This window comes from Periplaneta americana, chromosome 3, assembly GCF_040183065.1.
Source record: "Periplaneta americana isolate PAMFEO1 chromosome 3, P.americana_PAMFEO1_priV1, whole genome shotgun sequence".
Taxonomy (NCBI): domain Eukaryota; kingdom Metazoa; phylum Arthropoda; class Insecta; order Blattodea; family Blattidae; genus Periplaneta; species Periplaneta americana.
This window is the reverse complement of record NC_091119.1, coordinates 52,473,561-52,494,823: the sequence shown is the minus strand read 5'-3', so window position 1 is coordinate 52,494,823 and position 21,263 is coordinate 52,473,561. Positions and strand designations below refer to the sequence as shown.

The following is a 21,263-nucleotide window of genomic DNA, read 5'->3' as shown; positions in this document are numbered from 1 at the left end:
GCAGTTTGATCTCACAGCAAGTTTCTTTCTGAATAATTTCAAGGGAAAAAATTGTTCCAGAGTCGGGTATCGATCCCGGGACCTCTGGTTGAACGTACCAGCGCTCTACCAACTGAGCTACCCAGGAACTCCACACGAAACCATCCCAATTTTTCCCTTTATATTCACACAACTCAGGTGGGCTGACGAGACACCAGAGACACACATCGAGTTGAAACGACTCTGTGTGACTTGGAATTGTGGTTTTCTGTTAACGTACTTACAGTAACGTATATATTATGTAAATGTAGTTTTTCAGGTGAAGCTCCCTGTAAAGCAGACTTGAATAATTTCAAGGTAAAAATTGTTCCGGAGCCGGGTATCAATCCCAGGACCTCTGGTTGAATATAGCAGCGCTCTATCAACTGAGCTACCCAGGAACTCCACACGACACCGTCCCAGTTTTTCCCTTTATATTCACACAACTCGCGTGGGCTGACGAGACACCAGAGACACACATCGAGTGCACACAGCTCTGTGTGACTTGGAATTGTGGTTTTCTGTTAACGTATCTATAGTAACGTACATTATGCAAATCTAGTTTTTCAGGTGAAGCTCCCTGTAAAGCAGACTTGAATAATTTCAAGGGAAAAATTGGGACAGTGGCATGTGGAGTTCCTGAGTAGCTCAGTTGGTAGAGCGCTGGTACATTCAACCAGAGGTCCCGGGATCGATACCCGACTCCAGAACAATTTTTCCCTTGAAATTATTCAAGTCCGCTTTACAGGGAGCTTCACCTGAAAAAGTAGATTTGCAAGTTTCTTCCTGTCGTGAGCTCCTCTTCATTTTTGTTGCTTACTACCTATGTCTGTCTTACTATGTCTATTTGTCTATGGTCTGTACGATATCGAACTCACTAATGAATAAAAGGATCAAAATAGGAGATGAATGTACCAGTGCCATCATGTTCTCCCAATCAGTTTCATTTCATTCAGAATTCCCTCAATATTCTTCACAATAATAGGCTTTATTACAGACTTTTGCTTCTTTTTTTGAAGACATTGTTGTTCTTCGTAGACTAGTGCATACGTTTACTACATTTTTGTATTGCCACCTTGAAACTACAATAATAAACAATCTTGAAGACGTACAGTAGGTATATAACAAAAGACTTGGTCTGTCGATTATTGTTGCTAAGCAACCGTAAACAACATGGATGAGAAGTATACATTTGTGTACAGTGAGAGTAAAAAATTTAACGTGTCTCATGATACAACTGTTCAAAACTTATTAATGAAATGGTAATTTTGGCAATGACGGTTAGAAAAAACGGTTGTAGCAAACTATGACATCGAATACAGACCTTTTAATTGTTTTGTTTTTGGCTCATACAAGGTGCGGCAGAGGAAACGCATGTTTTTAAAATAACAGTAATTTAGTACATTTGCAAGTTTAACAAAATTCAATTGTACGGAAATAAAGCATGTACAATGCAGTTTTGTTGACAATTCTGAATTACCCCCGAAAACTAACATTCGGCAAGTGATGTTCTTCCTTCTGTATGCACTCTCGGAATCTTACTTCGAAATTGTGCATTGCTCTTCCCAACATTTCTTCCTTCACATTAGCGATTTCTAGACAAATGGAATTTTTTAGTTCCTGGATGTTGCGGGGTTTGTTTATTTGAGGTAACACCACAAAAAAAAAAAAAAAAAAAAAAATCACATACGGACAAGTCAGGTGAGTGAATCGGCCAACGGATATAGGCTAATCAAAACCGGACGGTAATTACGGACTTGTTTCAGTATAAGTTTCAAAGACAAACAATCGATGCTCCAATTTCCACAGCGCCATGACTACTGAAACCGCATAGGTAATTGAAACTGTTTTCTAGCAAGTGGCAGAAACCCCTGCTCCTCCTCTTTGCTGAGTAAGAGCCGATGAAAAAAAAACATGTGTTTTCTTTGACGCACCTTGTACCTACGCCAGTCCTTAGTGTAGGTTTAATGCTAATTCGGCGGTGTAGTATCAGTAATAGTAGGCCTATATTGGTGACAAACAAATTCTGAAGGTTAGTCATTACTTATCTGAGGATGTCCTACAATTCGTCTAAAGAGACTATTGGGCAAATGATAAATTAGGGTAAACCATTATGTTGTCCACCACTGTAGAATAATGGTTAGCTTGCCAGAACATGAAACGAGCGGGCCTGGGTTCAAATCCCGGTTGGGATAAGTTACCTGGTTGTGTTTTTTTCCGAGGTTTTCCCTCAACCACTTGGAGCAGAATTGCTGGGTAACTTTCGATATTGAACCTCGAACTCATTTCGCCTTCATTAGTATCATTTCATTAATCATTTTTGCTATAATAATGGTGATGATTAATTATTATTAGGCCTATTATTATTATTATTATTATTATTATTATTATTATTACTATTATTATTATTGTTATTATTATTATTATTATTATTATTATTATTATTATTATTATTATTATTATTATTATTATTTCGAGAGCATAATTACTACAAAATAATATTGCAAAAAATATTTACAATGTATAGGCCTATATTGTTTATTCACAACTTCTTAACTCTTAATTGATAACAAGAGGAGGCCTCTAAAATTAAAATATTTCCAACAAACCTTCAGAACTACCAGTCAACCAAGATGTCATGAAAGATGACTACTGTGTTGCCTCATTTCATTCCTTTGCTTTCGTCCTGTACTCTGTTCCGGAAGGTTTTTTCGACATTTTTAAATCTTGATTTCACTCTTATAACTGTACCGGAATTTAGTTAAATAGAGGGTTTACAGGGACAACATTCAATGATCACTGCTGTACTTGAACACTAACAATACACTTAATGCTGCACTGAACCGTGGACCAAGACTCAACTGCACACTGCAAGACTACAGGACACAACTGAAGACTCAAACTGTCGCGGTGACAGGATCCTTCCTTATACAGGGCCCGGCAGAGAAACCTGACGGTTTTTAAATTGAAATAAAAACTACATGGAATGGTTTATATTCAATATTTTATTTTAGAATTACAGTTTAACTCAAAGTATTTACTGTCAATACATTGTTTGAGCCTCAACAATAGAAATAACAACAGTTTCAAAGGATTGCGCATAAGTGCATGGAGTGGGGAGTGAGGAGTGGTGTGACTGCGAGAGAGAGAAGGCAGGATGGGACAGTGGCAGCAGTGACTGACCTTGACCACATGTTTTCACCATTTCAGTCAGAATGGAGTGCTGGTCAGTACAACATCGAGCTTTTGTAGTGGAGACATTTTTTTAAAAACAACAGTTCAGTTATTGTGACTCAGCGCGCATTTTGCCAGCATTTTGACATTCATCAAAATGACAGTGCTCCAAGCCGCAATACCATCTTGTTGTGGGTGAGGAACTTTCGGGAAACGGCTTGTGCCACAAAGAAGAAACCACCAGGGAAACAGCGTACTGTTCGAACCCCAGAGAATGTTGAACGAGTGCGTCACACTGTTCTTCGTAGTCCTAGACGTTCGGCAGTGAAACAGGCAAGTGCTCTAGGGATTTCTGATCGCTCTGTACGCAGAATTTTGCATATGGACCTCCACTTTCATCCATACAAAATTGTTACGGTGCAAGAACTCAGTGAGCGGGATAAGAGAACTCGCAGTGTTTGCTGTAATGAACTGCTGACTACTGTGAATGACCAGGTTCTAAACCAGCTTCTCATGACAGATGAGGCAAATTTCCACGTTTGTGGCTATGTGAATACTCACAACTGTCGGTTCTGGGCATCGGACAATCCTCAAGAGATGCATGAACGACCTTTACACAGCGAAAAGGTTGTTGCGTGGTGTGGGGTAGCGTCGTTTGGGATAATTGGTCCCTATTTCTTTGAAGACGGAGAAGGGAGAGCAGTAACTGTAACTTCACAGCGTTACATCAACATGCTGCAGACATTTCTTGCACCCAAGTTAAGGCAACGGGGTATTGCAGATGTTACGTGGTTCCAGCAGGATGGAGCAACTGCTCACACCTCAAGAGTGTCGATGGGCGAATTGAGAGAGATGTTTGGAGCTAGAGTGATCTCACACCGAGGGGACGTTCAATGGCCTCCAAGATCCCCCGACCTCAACGCTTGCGATTACTTCCTTTGGGGTTATCTCAAGAGTAGAGTGTACCAGGACCGACCAAGGACAATTCAAGATTTGAAGCGGAACATTAGGACTGAAGTGGCAGCAATTTCTCCAAACGTTTTGCAGCGAGTAATGCGGAGTCTCCCATTGAGGCTCCAAGAATGTGCTGACAATGATGGACACCATCTTCGGAATACAATTTTCAAAAAGTAAAGCAGTTTATGCAAATACTTTGAGTTAAACTGTAATTCAAAAATAAAATATTGAATATAAACCATTCCGTGTAGTTCTTATTTCAATTTAAAAACCGTCAGGTTTCTCTGCCGGACCCTGTATATGCTCACCAGTAGAGGCGTGTCATAGAAATGGCTAGAATCAGAGTTCTCGATCATTTGTGCTAGTATAGAGTTCATTTCAAAGCATTAGTAGAAAGTAGCAATAGTAGTGAGTCCTACATGCTTGCTGCTTTTACCCCCAAGAAAATATCCCTGTATCCATATCTGTTTAAGGCTAAGTGAACCCCAGGACTTCAGTGCAGCTGGAAGGATTTGATCAATGTAGGAAATATATGACCTCATTGGGAATCGAACCTACAACCATCTGGCTTGCAGCGCAATGCCTTAACCACGACACACCTGTACACCCCATATGTATATAAAGAAATTTATGGGCCACTCGTTTTTCATATTGTAGTACCTAGCCTAGTGTTAACATCTACCTGACCACCACTGTGGAGTAACGGTTAGTGTGTCTGACCATGAAACGAGTGGGCCTGGGGTCAAATCCTGGTTGGGACAAGTTATCTGGTTCAGGTTTTTTCCAGGATTTTCCCTCAACCCAATAAGAGCAAATGCTGGGTAATTTTCGGCACTGGGTCCTGGACTCATTTCACTGGCATTATCACCTTCATCTCATTCAGACGCTATATAACCTTAGCAGTTGAAAAAGCGTCGTAAAATAATAAAACAAAAACATCTACCCATCCACCAAGTTATGTATGTATGTACGGTATATTTAGTCAGCAGTCTGAAGACTAGTTGTAACCTCATGACACCAATAAGGCATCACTTATAAGGCAACTAAGCCAGAAGATAATGAGGTTGATTGGCCAGTTCCTTTCCCTCTCCATTGCTTACATTGCTGACTAGTAACATATTACATTACTCAGACTGAGTTAAATATAAAAGATAATTTTTGCTACTCTCAAAATCTAGGTGATGGTCCAGGTTGGCCCATACATCACTTAAATATGCTCCTGAATGGAGCCATTCTTTTTGCATCTTAAAGTCAGTTTATCACAGTCTGTTTACAAGGATAATGTCCTTGAAAGCACATGAAGTTAATTATTTGTGAAGGTTAAGACATTAGAGTTCTTACATCCTTTTATTCTTCTAGGAACCTCTATTTTATGTAGGAATTTAAGTAATGAAGTAGAAAAGCATTATCTTTAAAATATGGATTTTCAAGTAACGTTTCATTTCAGGTCAATGAAAGGGCAAATAAAACTTCAAACTTATTGTTTCAACCAACCTTTCCAATTGCATCAAAAACATGCTCTTGCAAATGCATTCTTCAGTGATCCTGTTGTAATATCCACACTACAAACAATGTCAGGACGCAATTCATGGACTCCAGTAGGTGAGATAACTTTGACTATAGCTCAGTGTAGTCATTTACTCTAACATGTAGATAACTTAAAAAAAAATAGTGTTTCTAAAAGTATTTTATGTTTCTAAGGTGTCAAAGCTGTGTCAGTCGATGTTGAACATGTCCCATGCTCTGCAATAAGCATGTCGATGTTCAACTGTTTGCAAGACCCTGCTAATGGCATTGTGCGAGAAGATGGATTTATTATGCAGTCTCCATACGAAGAAATTGACAACTTTCCTGTAGCAGATGAGCTGAGAAGAGTGAGTACATCATGGATTGTAACAAGAATACTAGCATAAGAAATACACTATAGCGATTTGGAGTTAGGAAACTGAGATGAAAGTTGGAATCAGAGACTCAATTTGAAGTCGTTAATTTCTTTTACTGCTATTTTCGACATTATTTTTCAGATATAAGTGTTGTAGGTTAAGTACTAGTAACTTATGATAAAATCACATGTTACAATTATAACTGGCACAGGAGTTAAATCTGATTTATTTTAGATATTATTAACACCACTTTAAAATTATATAATTTTATTGTTATTCCAGTAAAAGCACAATTTTCATGAGAATGGCACATAGACCCTTATTTACTTTAAGTCTGAGAACTGTCTTTAACAATACTTCCAACTCTAGTTATTAAAGTGATATAAATATTAAAATATATCAGAGATCTTGCTTCACTAGTTCACTCATATGTAACAAATGAGTTTACACCAAGGATGGTAATTCTCATAACAACGAGACACATTCTGATATCCTGATAGATACCAGTACCGGTGCTCTGACCAGAAAGGATTGAAACTTTCATCTCATTTGTCAATTTTTCTACGTAATACAAAAAGCGCAGACAAATAATTGCCGAAATATTCTTGAAGTGGATTACCATTGTGAGCATTTGATTTCAAATGAACCATTATTTTTTGTAAGAATTATTAGATTTTCATATGTAGTATTTTCCGATAAATTGCCTCATAGATACTGAATACAAATAAAATCCGCCCTACAATTTAGGGAAAACCGTTGTATGCAGAACAAATAACATGTTCAAAACTACTTTTTCGATATTGGGTATGCTGAAAACTTGTATTTCTGCAAAATCCTCAAATTAAGTTATCAAATTAAGCATCACAATACTTTGTGTGTATGCTTCGTATAATCAGAAAGTAAAGTGAGAGAATGTTTGTATGATCAAGGAAGAAATTACCAAGCCATGGATACAAAACAGTTTAAGTTTGTGTTGGGCAAGCCTGTGTTTCAGATAACACAGGTGTTTCCTTTGGGAGTTCCGGTTTTCCTGTGACATCCCAACAAAATCCGTCATCATCATTATCATTACCTACTTGACGAACAGTCAAGTTAGATGCCCACCATTAGTAAATAGCCTACTAATACTTACTTACTTACAGATGGCTTTTAAGGAACCCGGAAGTTCATTGCCGCTCTTACATAAGCCCACCATCAATCCCTATCCTGAGAAAGATTAATCCAGCCTCTATCATCATTTTCCACCTCCCTCAAATCCATTTTTATATTATCCTATTTACTATTTCAGGTGCTTCTAGATGAAGATTGTCCCAACTACAGTGTTATTTGCTGATATTGAAATCTATTTACTATTTCAGGTGCTTCTGGATGAAGATTATTCCAACTACAGACTTTTCTCGGAAGCACAACGTAGACTTTATATTTTGTCTTTTTAAGCACTTTTGTCTTGATGGAGAGTGGTGTCAATATGAAGACAACATTAAACCTACCCTGACACAACAAAAGTCATCATCATCATCATTTCATAAAACTGAATAGCCTACAGTGGACTTTATGTTGTCAGCAAACAGCTGGATACATTAAGAAGATTGATTGATCATCATTATCGTCATCATAAACTCATCTCATCGCTGATATAATGTAGATCAGCCTCCTATGCTGCACTCCGGTTTAAATTTGATGCTGTGAGCATTGCATAAGGGATTTACACGTGCTTATGGCACAAATGTTTGTTTTATATGCAGTTCTGCATTTCTCAAGTAAGAAATATATCGTGCTAAAGTCACGACGTAGCATTCCTTCCTTTGTTTGCTTGAAGTTAGGTAAAAAATTCTCGATAAAATATATTGCAATAGAATGGCTGTGGAATTAGATATCGAAAGACATTTCGATAATAATAATAATAATAATAATAATAATAATAATAATAATAATTATTATTATTATTATTATTCTTATTTACTCATCACCTGACATAATTAGAAATATTAAATCCAGATGTTTGAGATGGGCAGGGTAGTTCTGCATTATCTCAAGTAAGACATATATCGTGCTAAAGTTACGACGTAGCATTCCTTCCTTTGTTTGCTTGAAATTAGGTAAAAAATTCTCGATAAAATATATTGCAATAGAATGGCTGTGGAATTAGATATCGAGAGACATTTCGATTATTATTATTACTGTACTATTATTATTTACTCTTCACCTGACATAATTAGAAATATTAAATCCAGGCATTTGAGATCGGCAGGGCATGTAGCACATATGGGCGAATCCAGAAATGCATATAGAGTGGTAGTTGGGGGCCGGAGGGAAAAAGACCTTTGGAGAGGCCGAGACGTAGATGGGAGGATAATATTAAAATGGATTTGAGGGAGGTGGGATATGATGACTGAATTAATCTTACAAGGATAGGGACCAATGACAGGCTTATGTAAGAGCAGCAATGAACCTCCAGGTTCCTTAAAAGCCTTTTGTAAGTAAGTATTAGTATTTACTAATGGCCAGCACCTACTTGACTGTTCATCATTCACACATATGAAGTCAGTTGTGTAGACCAATCTACTGATAAGAGTCATTGCTTAGGATGCAGCATTAAAGGCTGATCTACATTACATCTGCGATAAGATGAGATGGTGGAGATTTGTTGGCGTGTTATAGGGGAACCGCAGGCCAAAGAGAAAATCCCTGTGTTATTTAGAACATAGGCTTGCCTAACACAAGTCATAAATCGGGAATATGCCAGGGATCGAACCTGGGTCCACAGGATTATGAGTCCAGTGTTCTAGTCACTGTACCAACTTGATGGCCTTTATTATTATTATTATTATTATTATTATTATTATTATTATTATTATTATTATACTATTGTTGTTGTTATCGTCCTCGTCTCTTTATTATTGTTATTATTTTTGACGTGTAATAGTATGTCTATGGTAGGCCTATATAGGCCTATATGTTATACTATTTTACACCTATAATATTTTTGTCATTGTAACTTAATATTGATCATTAATGTACCGTACTGTAACACTTCCTACAGTGTTATTTGCTGATATTGAAGTCTATTTACTATTTCAGGTACTTCTAGATGAAGATTGTCCCAACTACAGTCTTTTCTCGGAAGCACAACGTAGCGAGTTTATATTTCGTCTTTTTAAGCACTTTTGTCTTGGTGGAGAGTGGTGTCAATATGAAGACAACATTAAACCATACCTTCACACAACAAAAGCGTTTTATAAAGAGACTGTGAGGTAAGTCCATAATACTTCAATACTGGTACCAGTACTGTACCATGGTTCACACTCAAAGTTAAAATCACAAGACATCCTGAATTGCGGAGTTATTACTATGATACCATTATATCCAGGATTCACGGGTTCCTACACAACTAAAAGTGATAAAACTCCTCAAAAGAGAATCTTTCAAAATCATGAAATCAAGACTGCTCTTGGAAAGTTGTACATGGCTGAATTTTTTTTTTTAGTACCGGTAGGTTATTTTACGACGCTTTATCAACAGCTGAGTTTATTTAGCGTCTGAATGAAATGAAAGTGATAATGCCAGTGAAATGAGTCCGGGGTCCAGCACCGAAAGTTACCCAGCATTTGCTCATATTGGGTTGAGGGAAAACCCCGGAAAAAACCTCAACCAGGTAACTTGCCCCGACTGGGTCACCTGCTTTCACGGCCAGACACGCTAGCCATTACTCCACAGGTGTGGACTACATGGGTGAAAACTGTAAAGGAATGCTCATATACAAAGAAATAACTGTCAATACTAACTGTAAGGTGCAAGAACATTTTCAAAAGCAGAGTAAATTCCGAATTTTATCAGCCTTTTTGTCAGGCTATTGGAAAACAACGTGCTTGACATGACTCCAGTTTTCATCAGCTAAACTAGGGCTTAAAGTGGGCTAGTATGAGATGGGTGCAAACCCGAACTTCAGAAACAAACGGGTATGGCATACTGTTTACAAGACTGACAAAATGCAATTTTAATATACTTTTGTAATTAAAAATAAGGTTACCATCCGTCCCAAGGAGTTTATTTTATTTAGTTTACATTTAATTACATATTACGAATACTATGAAAGCTGTTTTACATAATTTTAATGAAACTGTTATACATTTTTCATATAAAGGACAATAATTCAGGATGGATACGATTCATATCACCAAAGTTAACTTTAATTTTTTCATCTTGATTACATTGTTTTAACACTTATCATTGAAAATAAAATAAATAACTTCACTGTGTTAATATTGAACTTGTGGTGTTATTTTACCTGATTTACTAGTTTCGATGTAATTTCCATCATCAGAAGACGACAATTTCACAAAATAAAAGCACAGTATGACGATTTTCTATCACCAAAATCAGTCTGTTGCCTCTTTTTTTGAAGGTCACTCTTACAGACGTGGACAAATTACACTAGTCTACAACATTTTTTGTGCCGACAAACAGAATGCTGATTATTACCAAGTGTGATGCGCTGATTACGAATATGTAATCAGATTTTTCCCATCACGTCAGGTTTCTGAGCACTGCAACAATGTTATATTTTATGAATAGCCATAAATACAGTGTGGGCGGGAAGTAACTAGGTATTATTAATTGGCTGTAGAATTTTTAATATCGATGGAACCATAATGAAAATTGTGTGTATATATAAATCATTAAATAGAATTTGAACTTTTGCTCGTCCGTAGTATAGATGATGGCCGTGAGGGGCAGTTCGCGCAACAATAGCAAAGATGGTCGATCACCTATGTGTTCGCGAGAGAGCGCAGATTGCTGCTCGCTATGAAGTGTGGATTTCCGTTGTTTTCGTTCGAGATGGTGCCATATGGAGAAAGGAAGGAATGCCACAATCCGTCCAGAGACGATAAAGAATTGGAATCACGGATTCGGGGCATTATCACCAATGCCCCACACAACTTCCTCCAGAAGACTGTGGATTCCATTACCGGCCGCTTGAGGAAATTGGTGGAAGCCACAGGTGCCTACGTTTAATTTTGATAATGCATACGTATTCCTGTTTACCTGTTCCCATTCCACCTTCTACATACCAAGAAGAATCGGAATCTGACATAACGTCATCTGATGATGTGCAGCCCTCTACACCAATGGATGACGTCTACATCCCAGATGAAGAGAGAGAAGAAAAGCCACATTTAATAACATAGGTAGAACTCAATGATTGGTATACGTGATTTGTACTTAGCTAAACAGCTGACTGAGCTTCTAGGATCTCGTCTTCAGGAATGTAAGGTGCTGGATAAAGATGCTAATGTTTCAGTATTTAGAAACATAAATAAGGATCTATTACCATTTTTCATAGTTACAGGTTCTGGAGTTTGTGCATGCAGCGATGTAAATGGACTGATTAAAACTAGGTATTACACATAATGCTGAAGAGCGGCGCTTATTTATAGATGCTTCTAAAATTAGTCTGAAAGCCATTTTGTTACACAATTGCAATAAACTTCCCTCCATATCTGTAGCATACAGCGCAGCAATGAAAGAAACATACAAAAACATGCGTCGTATTCTTGAAGCCATTAAAATATGAAAACCATTGTTGGCATATTTGCGGGATCTTACAGTCTTCTACATGGAATGCAGAGTGGATTCACTAAATATCCTTTTTCCTGTGCCTTTGGGACAGCCGAGATACTCAACATCACTATAGAGTCAAGGAATGGTCAAGAAAAGAAGATTTCACTCCTGGGAAACATAATGTAAAATTTAAACCTTTAGTGGACCCACAAAAAATACATCTCCATCCTTTACACATTAAATTAGGACTCATGAAGAACTTTATGTAAGGTGTGGACACAACAGGCGAAGGTTTGAAATATCTAAGAAGAATATTGCCTAGTTTGAGTGATACAAAATTAAAAGAAGGAATATTCATGGACCTCAGATTAAAAAAGTGATGGGTGACCAATTTTTTTAGAAACAAATAACTCCAAACGAACGTGCAGCATGAGAGTCATTTAAAAGTGTTGTGAATGAGTCCCTCGGCAACAAGAAGGAAGAAAATCATGACGAACTAGTTCAGAATCTTATTCAAAATTATAAGAATTTTGGATACAGGATGTCTGTCAAATTCACTTCCTACATTCTCATTTAGATTTCTTTCCTAAAAACTTGGGTGCAGTGCGTGACAAACAAAGGGAACGCTTTCATCAAGACATTTTACAGATGGAACAGCATTATAAAGGGAGATGGGATCAATCTATGATGAGTGATTACTGCTGGTTCATACAAAGAGAGAATACTACAACATACACAAAAAAGTGTTTTAAAGTGATGCCTGCCTTCCACTACGTAAATGTAAATAGCCATTTACATCATTATAACATGAAGGATACTTTATTTTTAGTACTAACACCACTATAATAGTGGAAGTCTATGTTTGTGCATTCTGCATTAGATATTAAAAATGTGGAACTGCTTAGTTAGTATCGAACTTTTCAGAAGTGTAATAAGGGTAATAACTGAAAATCTGAGGGTGCTGCTGAAAAATGGGTTCCATTTTTGGATTCAGCGTGGCAAATATGTGGATAGTAACAATGTTTCATTTCGGCACAATTTTCAAAGTTAAAATTTGTAGACTAGTATTATTAACAAAATTGACGATTTTTATGATAATTCTGTTTACAAAATTGGACTTTTCAACTTAGACTACAGTTAACAATTTTGCATATTTCTATCATTACAATAGATAGAAATATGCAAAAATGTCAACTGTAGTTTAAATTGAAGAGTCAAATTTTGTAAACATATATAATAAAAATCTTCATATTTTGCTAATAATTTGTAAATATGCAAAAGTGTCAACTGCAGTTTAAATTGAAGAGTCAAATTTTGTAAAAATATAAATTAAAAATCTTCAGTTTTGCTAATAATTAGGAAATATCCAAAATGTAAACTGTATTCCAAATTGAAGAGTCAAATTTTGTAAAAATATATAATAAAAATCTTCAGTTTTGCTAATAATTTGTAAATATGCAAAAATATCAAATGTAGTCCAAATTGAAGAGTCAAATTTTGTAAAAAAAATATACAATACAAATCTTCAATTTTGCTAATAATTTCGAAATACGCAAAAATGTCAACTGTAGGCTAAGCTGAAGAATCATATTTTGTAAAAATATGTAATAAAAATCTTCAATTTTGCTAATAATTTGTCCACGTCTGTACTTTCTTCTGGCTCAGTTTTAGATCAAACATCATCAAACTTACCATGGCGTTCCCCTAGCTCACTCTGAAATTCGCTTTCTTCAAACAATAGAGAAGGCTTATATTTTGTTTAGTCAACTGTTCGAAGACAAGTTGGAACCTCATAAGTGACACCAATAAAGCACCACTCAAAAGGCAACTAAGACAGGAGATAATGGGGTAGGATGGCCAGTTTCTTTTGCTCTCCATTGCATACATCGCTGACTATTAACATATTACACTAATCATTTCATTGAAAAAATCTATAGTGACACTTGTTGGGGGTTTTCCCGGGGTTCTTCCGTTTTTCCCCAAATTAGACATTTACATAATTCTGTCACCATTTCTCCACTTCATTGTCATTCCGTAGCGTTCCCCAAATGCCGGCCGGCAATGCATGAAGGGGGTTGGCCAAGGGACGAGTGGGGTTCCCTGCTCGAAACCTGGACCAGAGAACCTTAGTGCGGTCGGCCGGTGTGGGTTTGGGAATGCGTCACCAGAGGGCTAGCGCAATAGATCTGAACAAGGTCGCAGTGCTGGGCCATAGTGCCCTCCTCCATTAAATTCAATTTAATAAGGTATATACCAGTGATAACCAATTTCTTCTCTTTGTGCAAGAGCACTCTCTTCTTCACATGAGCAGTATGCGAGAGCAGATAAGATATTGGGGGGGGGGGGATAGATAGGCTACTGTTGTTAAGCGTTGGAGCACCTCTGTCACCACTCCTTCCTCCCAAACTACACTATCAGGCTATATACACAGTATTCTGTACTGTGTGAGTATGCTATTTACATTTTATATTTACTAATCTTTATTGGTTGTAGAAATAAAAGAATAGCACTAAACCTAAAATTAGATATATGGAAGATATGTTTGAACAAATTGAGGCAGTTAAGGCGTGTAATTACTTACCTTTATTACAGATAATAATGTATAGGCTATGGCATAATTTTAATTGCATCAGATAATATACAGTCTCGTTACCTGCAGTATACTCGTACTAAATAATTTTACATTGAATGTTAAAAATGCTGTTCATAAATTTTCACCTGGGTTTTTTCTATTAAAGATCTAGATTTAATCTTGTCAAATTGTTTATTATTGCTACAAATTTCCGCTATTAAATCCATAATTGTTAAATCCATAAAGATAATGTCTCAAAATTGAAACAGACCCCTTAATAGTAATAATGGCCGATCTAAGGAGGAGTGCTTTATCTAATCCCATTGATGTCCAAAAGTTAGCAAACAATTTTTGAATGGTTCCCTGTGCTCCAACCATCAACCCTGTTACTGTCAAATTGTCTAGACTGAATAGCAGCTGTAATAGAAATATTTACAAAATTCCATTCCACCCATACTTCACAATCAAAGACGTTGTAGGATTTATAATCCTAATTATATTATTAACAATATTATCACTAAAAGAACCGTATGTTAGTTTGTATTAATCGATTAAAATCATTGCGCACCGTGCACAACTCATAACGGTGATGCAATTCAGCCCATGTCTGTTGTAACATAAGAGGGGTGATTTGTTGAAAAGCTTGAGTAATTTTTACTCTCAGATCATCAATGTTCCTGGGTTTCTGTGAATAGACAATGTCTTTGACAAAATCCCACACGAAAAAGTCAGGAGGGGTTAGATCTGGGGAGTTTGGGGGCCAAGCCAAGAGATAGCTGCTTCTCGTACTGAGTTTCGCCTGCGACCTCCTGCATGTTTTTTTTTTAACACAGAACCTGTTTCTACAAATGTTCGATACCACAACATTATGGAATAATATTTAGGTACATTACGCACACCATACTCATGTCGAAATCCCCTTTGAACTCTTTTAACACTCTCAAATTTAGCATACCAAAGAACACATTGTGCCTGCTGTTGATTTGTAGTAGCCATTTTAATCATCTACGATTTTCATTTGTCCTTTCAGATTGTTGTTGTTATTGTTTTCTAGTGCCAGGCGTTTGACAATAAAGTCATTTGACCTCTTGCACTCCAATATTTTTCAAATATATTGTCATGGTGAGCCACTGAAACACAGATTTTGAGGTGTTCCGAATCCATTTCTTGATTTGAGTTGCACAATGGGCAGTTAGGGGACTGATATATTCCAATTCTATGTAGGTGTTTGGCCAAACAGTCACGGCCTGTTGCCAATCTAAATGCAGCTACAGACGATTTGCGTGGTAAATCGGGAATTAATCAGATTATACATTGTTGATTGTCATATATGGAAACTCCCATCTTTTAATCATAATATAACCAGCAAGAAATTTTTCCTACTATCATAATAGGTTTATAATAATAATTAAAATTATCCATACCCAGACGGATCAGACTGTAGTTTTATGGAATTTACTTTGTTTGTTTTTTTCTTTAATTTTCAAGTAAACTGTAACATTACTCTGCAATAGAATGTAATTAGTGAGAAATATGATGAATGGGAGAGAGGACTTTGTATTATAAGAACAAATATGTTTCAAAATTTCATACTAATTTCGTTTTATTTTCACAGGGTACAGAAAGATCCTATCACAAAACAACTGACTATAGCATCAGTGGTACTAAAAGTAACGGCAAAAGGAGAGAATGGATTGGCCTTCTTTCCTTGCAACCCTGAAAATCATCAGAACTGTGCTTATCTCGTCATTGACCTGATCAATAGGCAAATCACTAGTTTTGTGCATCAATATGGAGGAACATTTTAAAACTAATAATGACACTTGGAAACTCTCTTTTGTTAATAGGATTATAAGTCCCAATTTTCGAATGTGAAATAATGCACATACAATCTGTCTGACTCAAATACATTATTACACTTCCTCTATGTCAGATAGCTTCTTAATTTACTGCAATAGTGTTTAATCAGTAGAACCTACTGTGTTTAAAAAATAAAGCATACGGTTCTAGGTGGCAAAGCTTCAATATCCAGATCAAACATTTTTTCAGAATTCCCTCATTAGAAACTTAATGAGATTGAACTATCTACTGCAAATTAAATTAAATTAAGCGAAATAGTTTAATTGAAGAAATATACAGCAATTGCATAATTAAAACAACTGTACACACAAGAAAACTACTAGGAAATCAATACAGTTATGGTAGAAAATACACACAGTGCTTGAAATAGACTGTATTATAACAATTCAGTTGCCAGTAAGAGAAAGTAAAGTGATTTCAGTCTGTCATTACAATTAATGTTTCAATTCCTGTACATAAATTCAGCTTTACAGTGTTATTGTATTCTTAAGAGTTATGGTATTTCAAGTATAATTATGTATGTTTATTAACTAATAAAAGTTACTGCACTTTTAAAACAGACTTCACACCTTCATTCATGTACTACTACACTGACTGAAAAAAATCACGCACCAAGAAGGAGTTGTCGTTTTGCTGCAAACCTCGGCATACAGTTACATCTCAGGGAGATAGTCGAATGATTAGCGTAGTAACGTAATTAGTTGAATGGTGTTGCCACCAGAGGCTGTGAACCTGCTGTCATCTATGGCCTATAAAAGGGCTTGCACAGGGTACTCGAACGTAGTTGACTGTTGTTTCTGTTTGTATCAAAGTCGTCGATCATTGAACATGCCTCTATGACGCCATCGAAGAGACTTTACCCAGTTAACAGAGTTTGAAAGGGAGTGGAATACGCGAGGCTGGATGGTCTTATCGGCGAATTGCTGGCCACCTACGCCATTCTGACCACACTGTTAGGACGTGTTGGGACCAATGGATGTGTGAGGGCATGCATACACGGCGAGTGGGCTCAGGACACCTTCGACTGACCACCAGGAGGGAAATCGTCGGATCCTCCGACAAGCCCGAACAGATCCAACTGTTTCATCGCCTGCCATCCTGAGATAGGTAGCACCATCATTACAGGCTCCTGTGTCTGCCCGAACCATTTCCAGGTGCTTGGCTGAAGGAAATTTGGTTTCTCAGCGCCCATTATGTGTCCTGCCATTGACACCCACCCACTGTCGCCTCCGTTTGCAGTGGTGTCGTGAGCGAGAAAACTGGACTGCTGAAGACTGGAACCGGGTTGTCTTTAGTGATGAATCTAGGTTCTCTTTGAGCTCTGATGACTGTCATGTTCGCGTCTGGAGACCTCGTGGACCGTGCCTCAATCCTACATTTGCTGTGGTGCGACACACCGCACCCACTGCTGGCGTGCTGGTCTGGGGTGCCATCATGTATGATAGTCGGTCAACCCTAGTAGTGATACGAGGGACAATAACAGCGCAGCGATATGTGCAGGACATCCTTCGGCCACATGTGTTGCCTCTCATGGCAAGGTATCCAAGAGGTTTTTTCCAGCAGGATAATGCTCGGCCGCACACAGCAAGGGTTTCACAGGAATGCCTCTGCAACGTTGTCACACTTCCATGGCCTGCGCGATCGCCAGATTTGTCACCAATCGAACATGTCTGGGATCACCTGGGACGCCAACTTCAGCAGCATAGAAGTTTACAAGATATAGAGAATCAATTGCAGCAAATATGGACAGATATGCCGCAGGATACCATACGAAATCTGTATGCTTCCATGCCCGCCCGTACTACAGCTTGTATCAAAACTAGAGGTGGACAAACAGGGTACTAGAGCCTCAATTCAGTGGTCAATTTTCAGCAATAAAATTATTATTTTGTTTTAACATTGTAATCATTTACATATATCAATGTTACGATCATCCATATCAGGTTTCATGTAATTCCCACAACTCCTTCTTGGTGCGTGATTTTTTTTGTCAGTCAGTGTATTATGTTGGTACAGTGAGAATAATAATACCTTAACCCGCCAGCACACGCACATTATTTTATAGCGGTAGCACACGCGTTGGGTATTTTTTACCCCAAAATAAATAAAGTGTTACTAAAAACAAAATATAATTAATATTGAAATGCTATAATTTTATAATTGTTAGGAATATTTTAAAGTAATTTGAACACTTTTTTTTAATTTAACAATTAATCATACGAATACTAACTTTGAGTGAAAGTCTTCCACAGAAAAACACCACAATATTATATATTTTTTTTTATCTCAATGCTAATACAAATGTAAAAATGAAAGAAATATTATTTATGGGCGTCACTCGTCCACTCACTCACTATCGCCACTTCCGGTATCAGCACACTCCTCACAAAAAGGCACTGAATGTTCTTTACAAATCATCTTGTTGCACCTATGGCATGAAGTATTAGTTTTACGATCCTTCTTCCTAGGACATACCTCACATCGACTTCAGGACATCTTCATTCGTTTCTGTATTGGTTGGGTTAGTTCCTCCACAACATTCATTCTTCGAATAGTGGATCTGATTTCCAAAGGCAAATTCTTCAATGTCAACCGATGAGCCAAATGATTTTTCACCAATCCAAGAGCCAGTTCCTTCAGAAATGATCGGCGGATGATTAGTCCTTGTGAAGTAGCATTGTTAGTTTTATAAATAACTGAAGAATTAATTGCTGTGATGTTGAGAGGACCAAAAAACACAGTAAGTGGCCAATGTCGGGATTTCCTGGACACGCTGTATGTACCGCATAGTTCATCCACTACATCAATTCCTCCTTTAGTAGCACTGTAAATCGTTATTATTTCCGTTTTCTTTTCCTCTCTGGTGTCTGGATCAATTGCATCATCATAATGCATAGTGGAAGCTACTAGAACAACTTTTCCTGGTTTTGGAACATAGGAAGTGAGAGTCAGTCATCCTGGAATCCAAAAATACTGGAAAATTGTTTACGCCTTTTCTGCACAAATTCAGGAGGAATTTCACGTTTATTTAGTCTTACAGTTCCAACACGTGTTAAGTTGTGATTACTGAGAAGTTCTTTGGCAAGTGGCACACTCATAAACCAGTTATCAAACGGAACATTTCTTCCAGTTCCACTAATAGGAGTAATCAGCCGTTTGACCACATCAGATGGAGAATTTGATTGACGGTATTGGCCTTCTGGTTGCATACCAATATTTCCAAGTTCAACACATAGAAAGTGCGGGAATCAGCTAGTCCAAATATTTTATGCCATATTTGGCTGGCTTGCTTTTGATATACTGTCTGAATAAGGACTGTCCTCGAAAGGGCTCCAATTTTTCATCGATAGTGCAATATTCAGCAACTGTGTAACTTTTCTGGAAGTTCTTTATGATAGAGTCAAAAACACTTCTTATTGGAGCGAGTCTATCAGTCGCTTTTCTAATATCTCTTGTAGTAACGTCGAAACGAAGGCACCACAAAAGAAAGAAGAATCTGTTTATTCCCATTGTTGCTGGAAACAAAGGAATTCCTGTTCCATCAATTGTCCACAAATCTTTAGCGTTGAGTTTAGCTGACCTCAGTGCACCAGCAAAATATAACAGACCAAAAAGTGCTTTTATCTCAGTCTGATCAGTTATTGAAGCATTACGTTCGCGAACGAAGTTGTTTTGGATTGATATGATGTAAATATTTGTGTACTTGACAGTATCATCTATGATGTTATCATCTATTAGACACGACCAGGTTTCTAGTGGTAACTTTGCTTGGCGAGCTTGTCCCTTACAGCCCGGAAGATGAGTAACTATATTGCACGCTCTGGTCTTAACATTTCGAAGTGGTACACTCTTCCTCCAAGAAGTCCCGTCTTTACCTTTGTAAGTAGTAAACTGAGATAGTGGAGCGTTGTCGTCACAGTCGTCATCACTACTCTCTGCATCCTGTTCCTGTTCTGTACCGGTATTATGTTCACTTTCCGAAATATGATCATCTTCATCTTCTGATTCACCTTGAATAATTTCTTGTTCGTCTTCTTCATCCAGCCAGCCTACTATTTGACGACTTTGTCTAGACTCTAAGTCCATTTTGAAATGTAAAATACAAATGGAACACTATCAAAATTATTCGCCATTACTGCTTCTTAAGCACACGCGCGGGGTATTTCTTACCCGGTCGTTATATAAACATGTGTAAACTTGTGCAGCCACAAGAAAACTAACTCAATCATACGTACAACAATACAAAAAGATATGAAAGGAAGATACTGAAAACGCGGGATGAATTTAAAATTGATGGACAGTGTTTCCAACAAATAAAACAACGCCTGGGTATTTTTTACCCCAACGCGTGTGCTTACGGGTTAAGGCATTGTTTTTTCGCATTAATCTTTTTCTAATTTCGCGGAAAGAAAATTACTTTTTACGTTTTCTTTTCCGCGAAATTTTACATGCACTATCGTTTTAATTTCGCTTTATTTTATTGACATATTTGATAAATAGCATTGTGAAAATTATCATTATATTATATGCGCCTACCAATAATAGGGTAAAGAAATGCGTGGGCCAATTGACAGAATTTAAACACAAAACAGCAAATTAAAAAAAATGATAGCCTCATCATGGTTGTGTTAGGTTTCTTTCAAAATCCATTTCGTCATTCCAGTATGACAATCTTAATGTCCATGCCTCACACCACAGCTTGAAGGATCGCCTTTTGTTCGCAATACAGTGTGCAGGTAAAGATCAATTGCCACTAACTGGCATTTCCTGGAACTAAGGACGTCATGTTCTGTTAACTATTTATATTTTTGTCAAGTTGTAAAAATCATTTTTTTTTCACTTCACACATAAACTTGGAACACAACTTGAAACTTGTTTTCTATGAATAACTTACAACTAGAATTTCGCGCTTTTCGCTTAAAATTGAACTTTTCGATGTAATTGCGAAAATAATGTCGATATTTACTAATCATAATCACATGATTTGTAAAGATACCTTCAAATCGCTTAAATATATATTTTGTCACGTTTATCATTTATGCGGAAAAAAAGTGCCTCTAAATGAATACTACTTACTTCATGTACCGAATATTCAATTTTCTGCTATTTGAAACTCGTTACATGTGAAAGGATCCATTCACTTTCGTATGTTGAAGTTCATATCAACTTCTGATTTGAATTTTGACAGATACTGAGAGAACTTGAAGATCTTAAAAAAAATGTTTATCTATAATTTG

The 21,263-nt window shown here is 37.1% G+C and overlaps 1 protein-coding gene across 1 annotated transcript; it reads left to right on the top strand.

Annotated features, from left to right (window-relative positions):
- Window positions 1-1,191: 1,191 nt before the first annotated feature.
- Window positions 1,192-16,059, top strand: LOC138696030 (cilia- and flagella-associated protein 300-like). The gene is made up of 5 exons (XM_069820520.1): window positions 1,192-1,280; window positions 5,597-5,751; window positions 5,851-6,023; window positions 9,114-9,286; window positions 15,782-16,059. The coding sequence occupies exons 1-5, from the start codon at window positions 1,192-1,194 to the stop codon at window positions 15,972-15,974; spliced, it is 783 nt and encodes a 260-aa protein (XP_069676621.1). The 3' UTR covers window positions 15,975-16,059.
- Window positions 16,060-21,263: the final 5,204 nt, after the last annotated feature.

Excerpts from the sequence above, each read along its gene's own strand:
- LOC138696030 (XM_069820520.1), top strand. The coding sequence starts at position 1,192 with ATGGATGAGAAGTATACATTTGTGTACAGTGAGAGTAAAAAATTTAAC. Across the intron at positions 6,024-9,113 it reads TAGCAGATGAGCTGAGAAGA|GTACTTCTAGATGAAGATTG; the intron begins GTGAGTACATCA and ends TTACTATTTCAG. Across the intron at positions 9,287-15,781 it reads TTTTATAAAGAGACTGTGAG|GGTACAGAAAGATCCTATCA; the intron begins GTAAGTCCATAA and ends TTATTTTCACAG.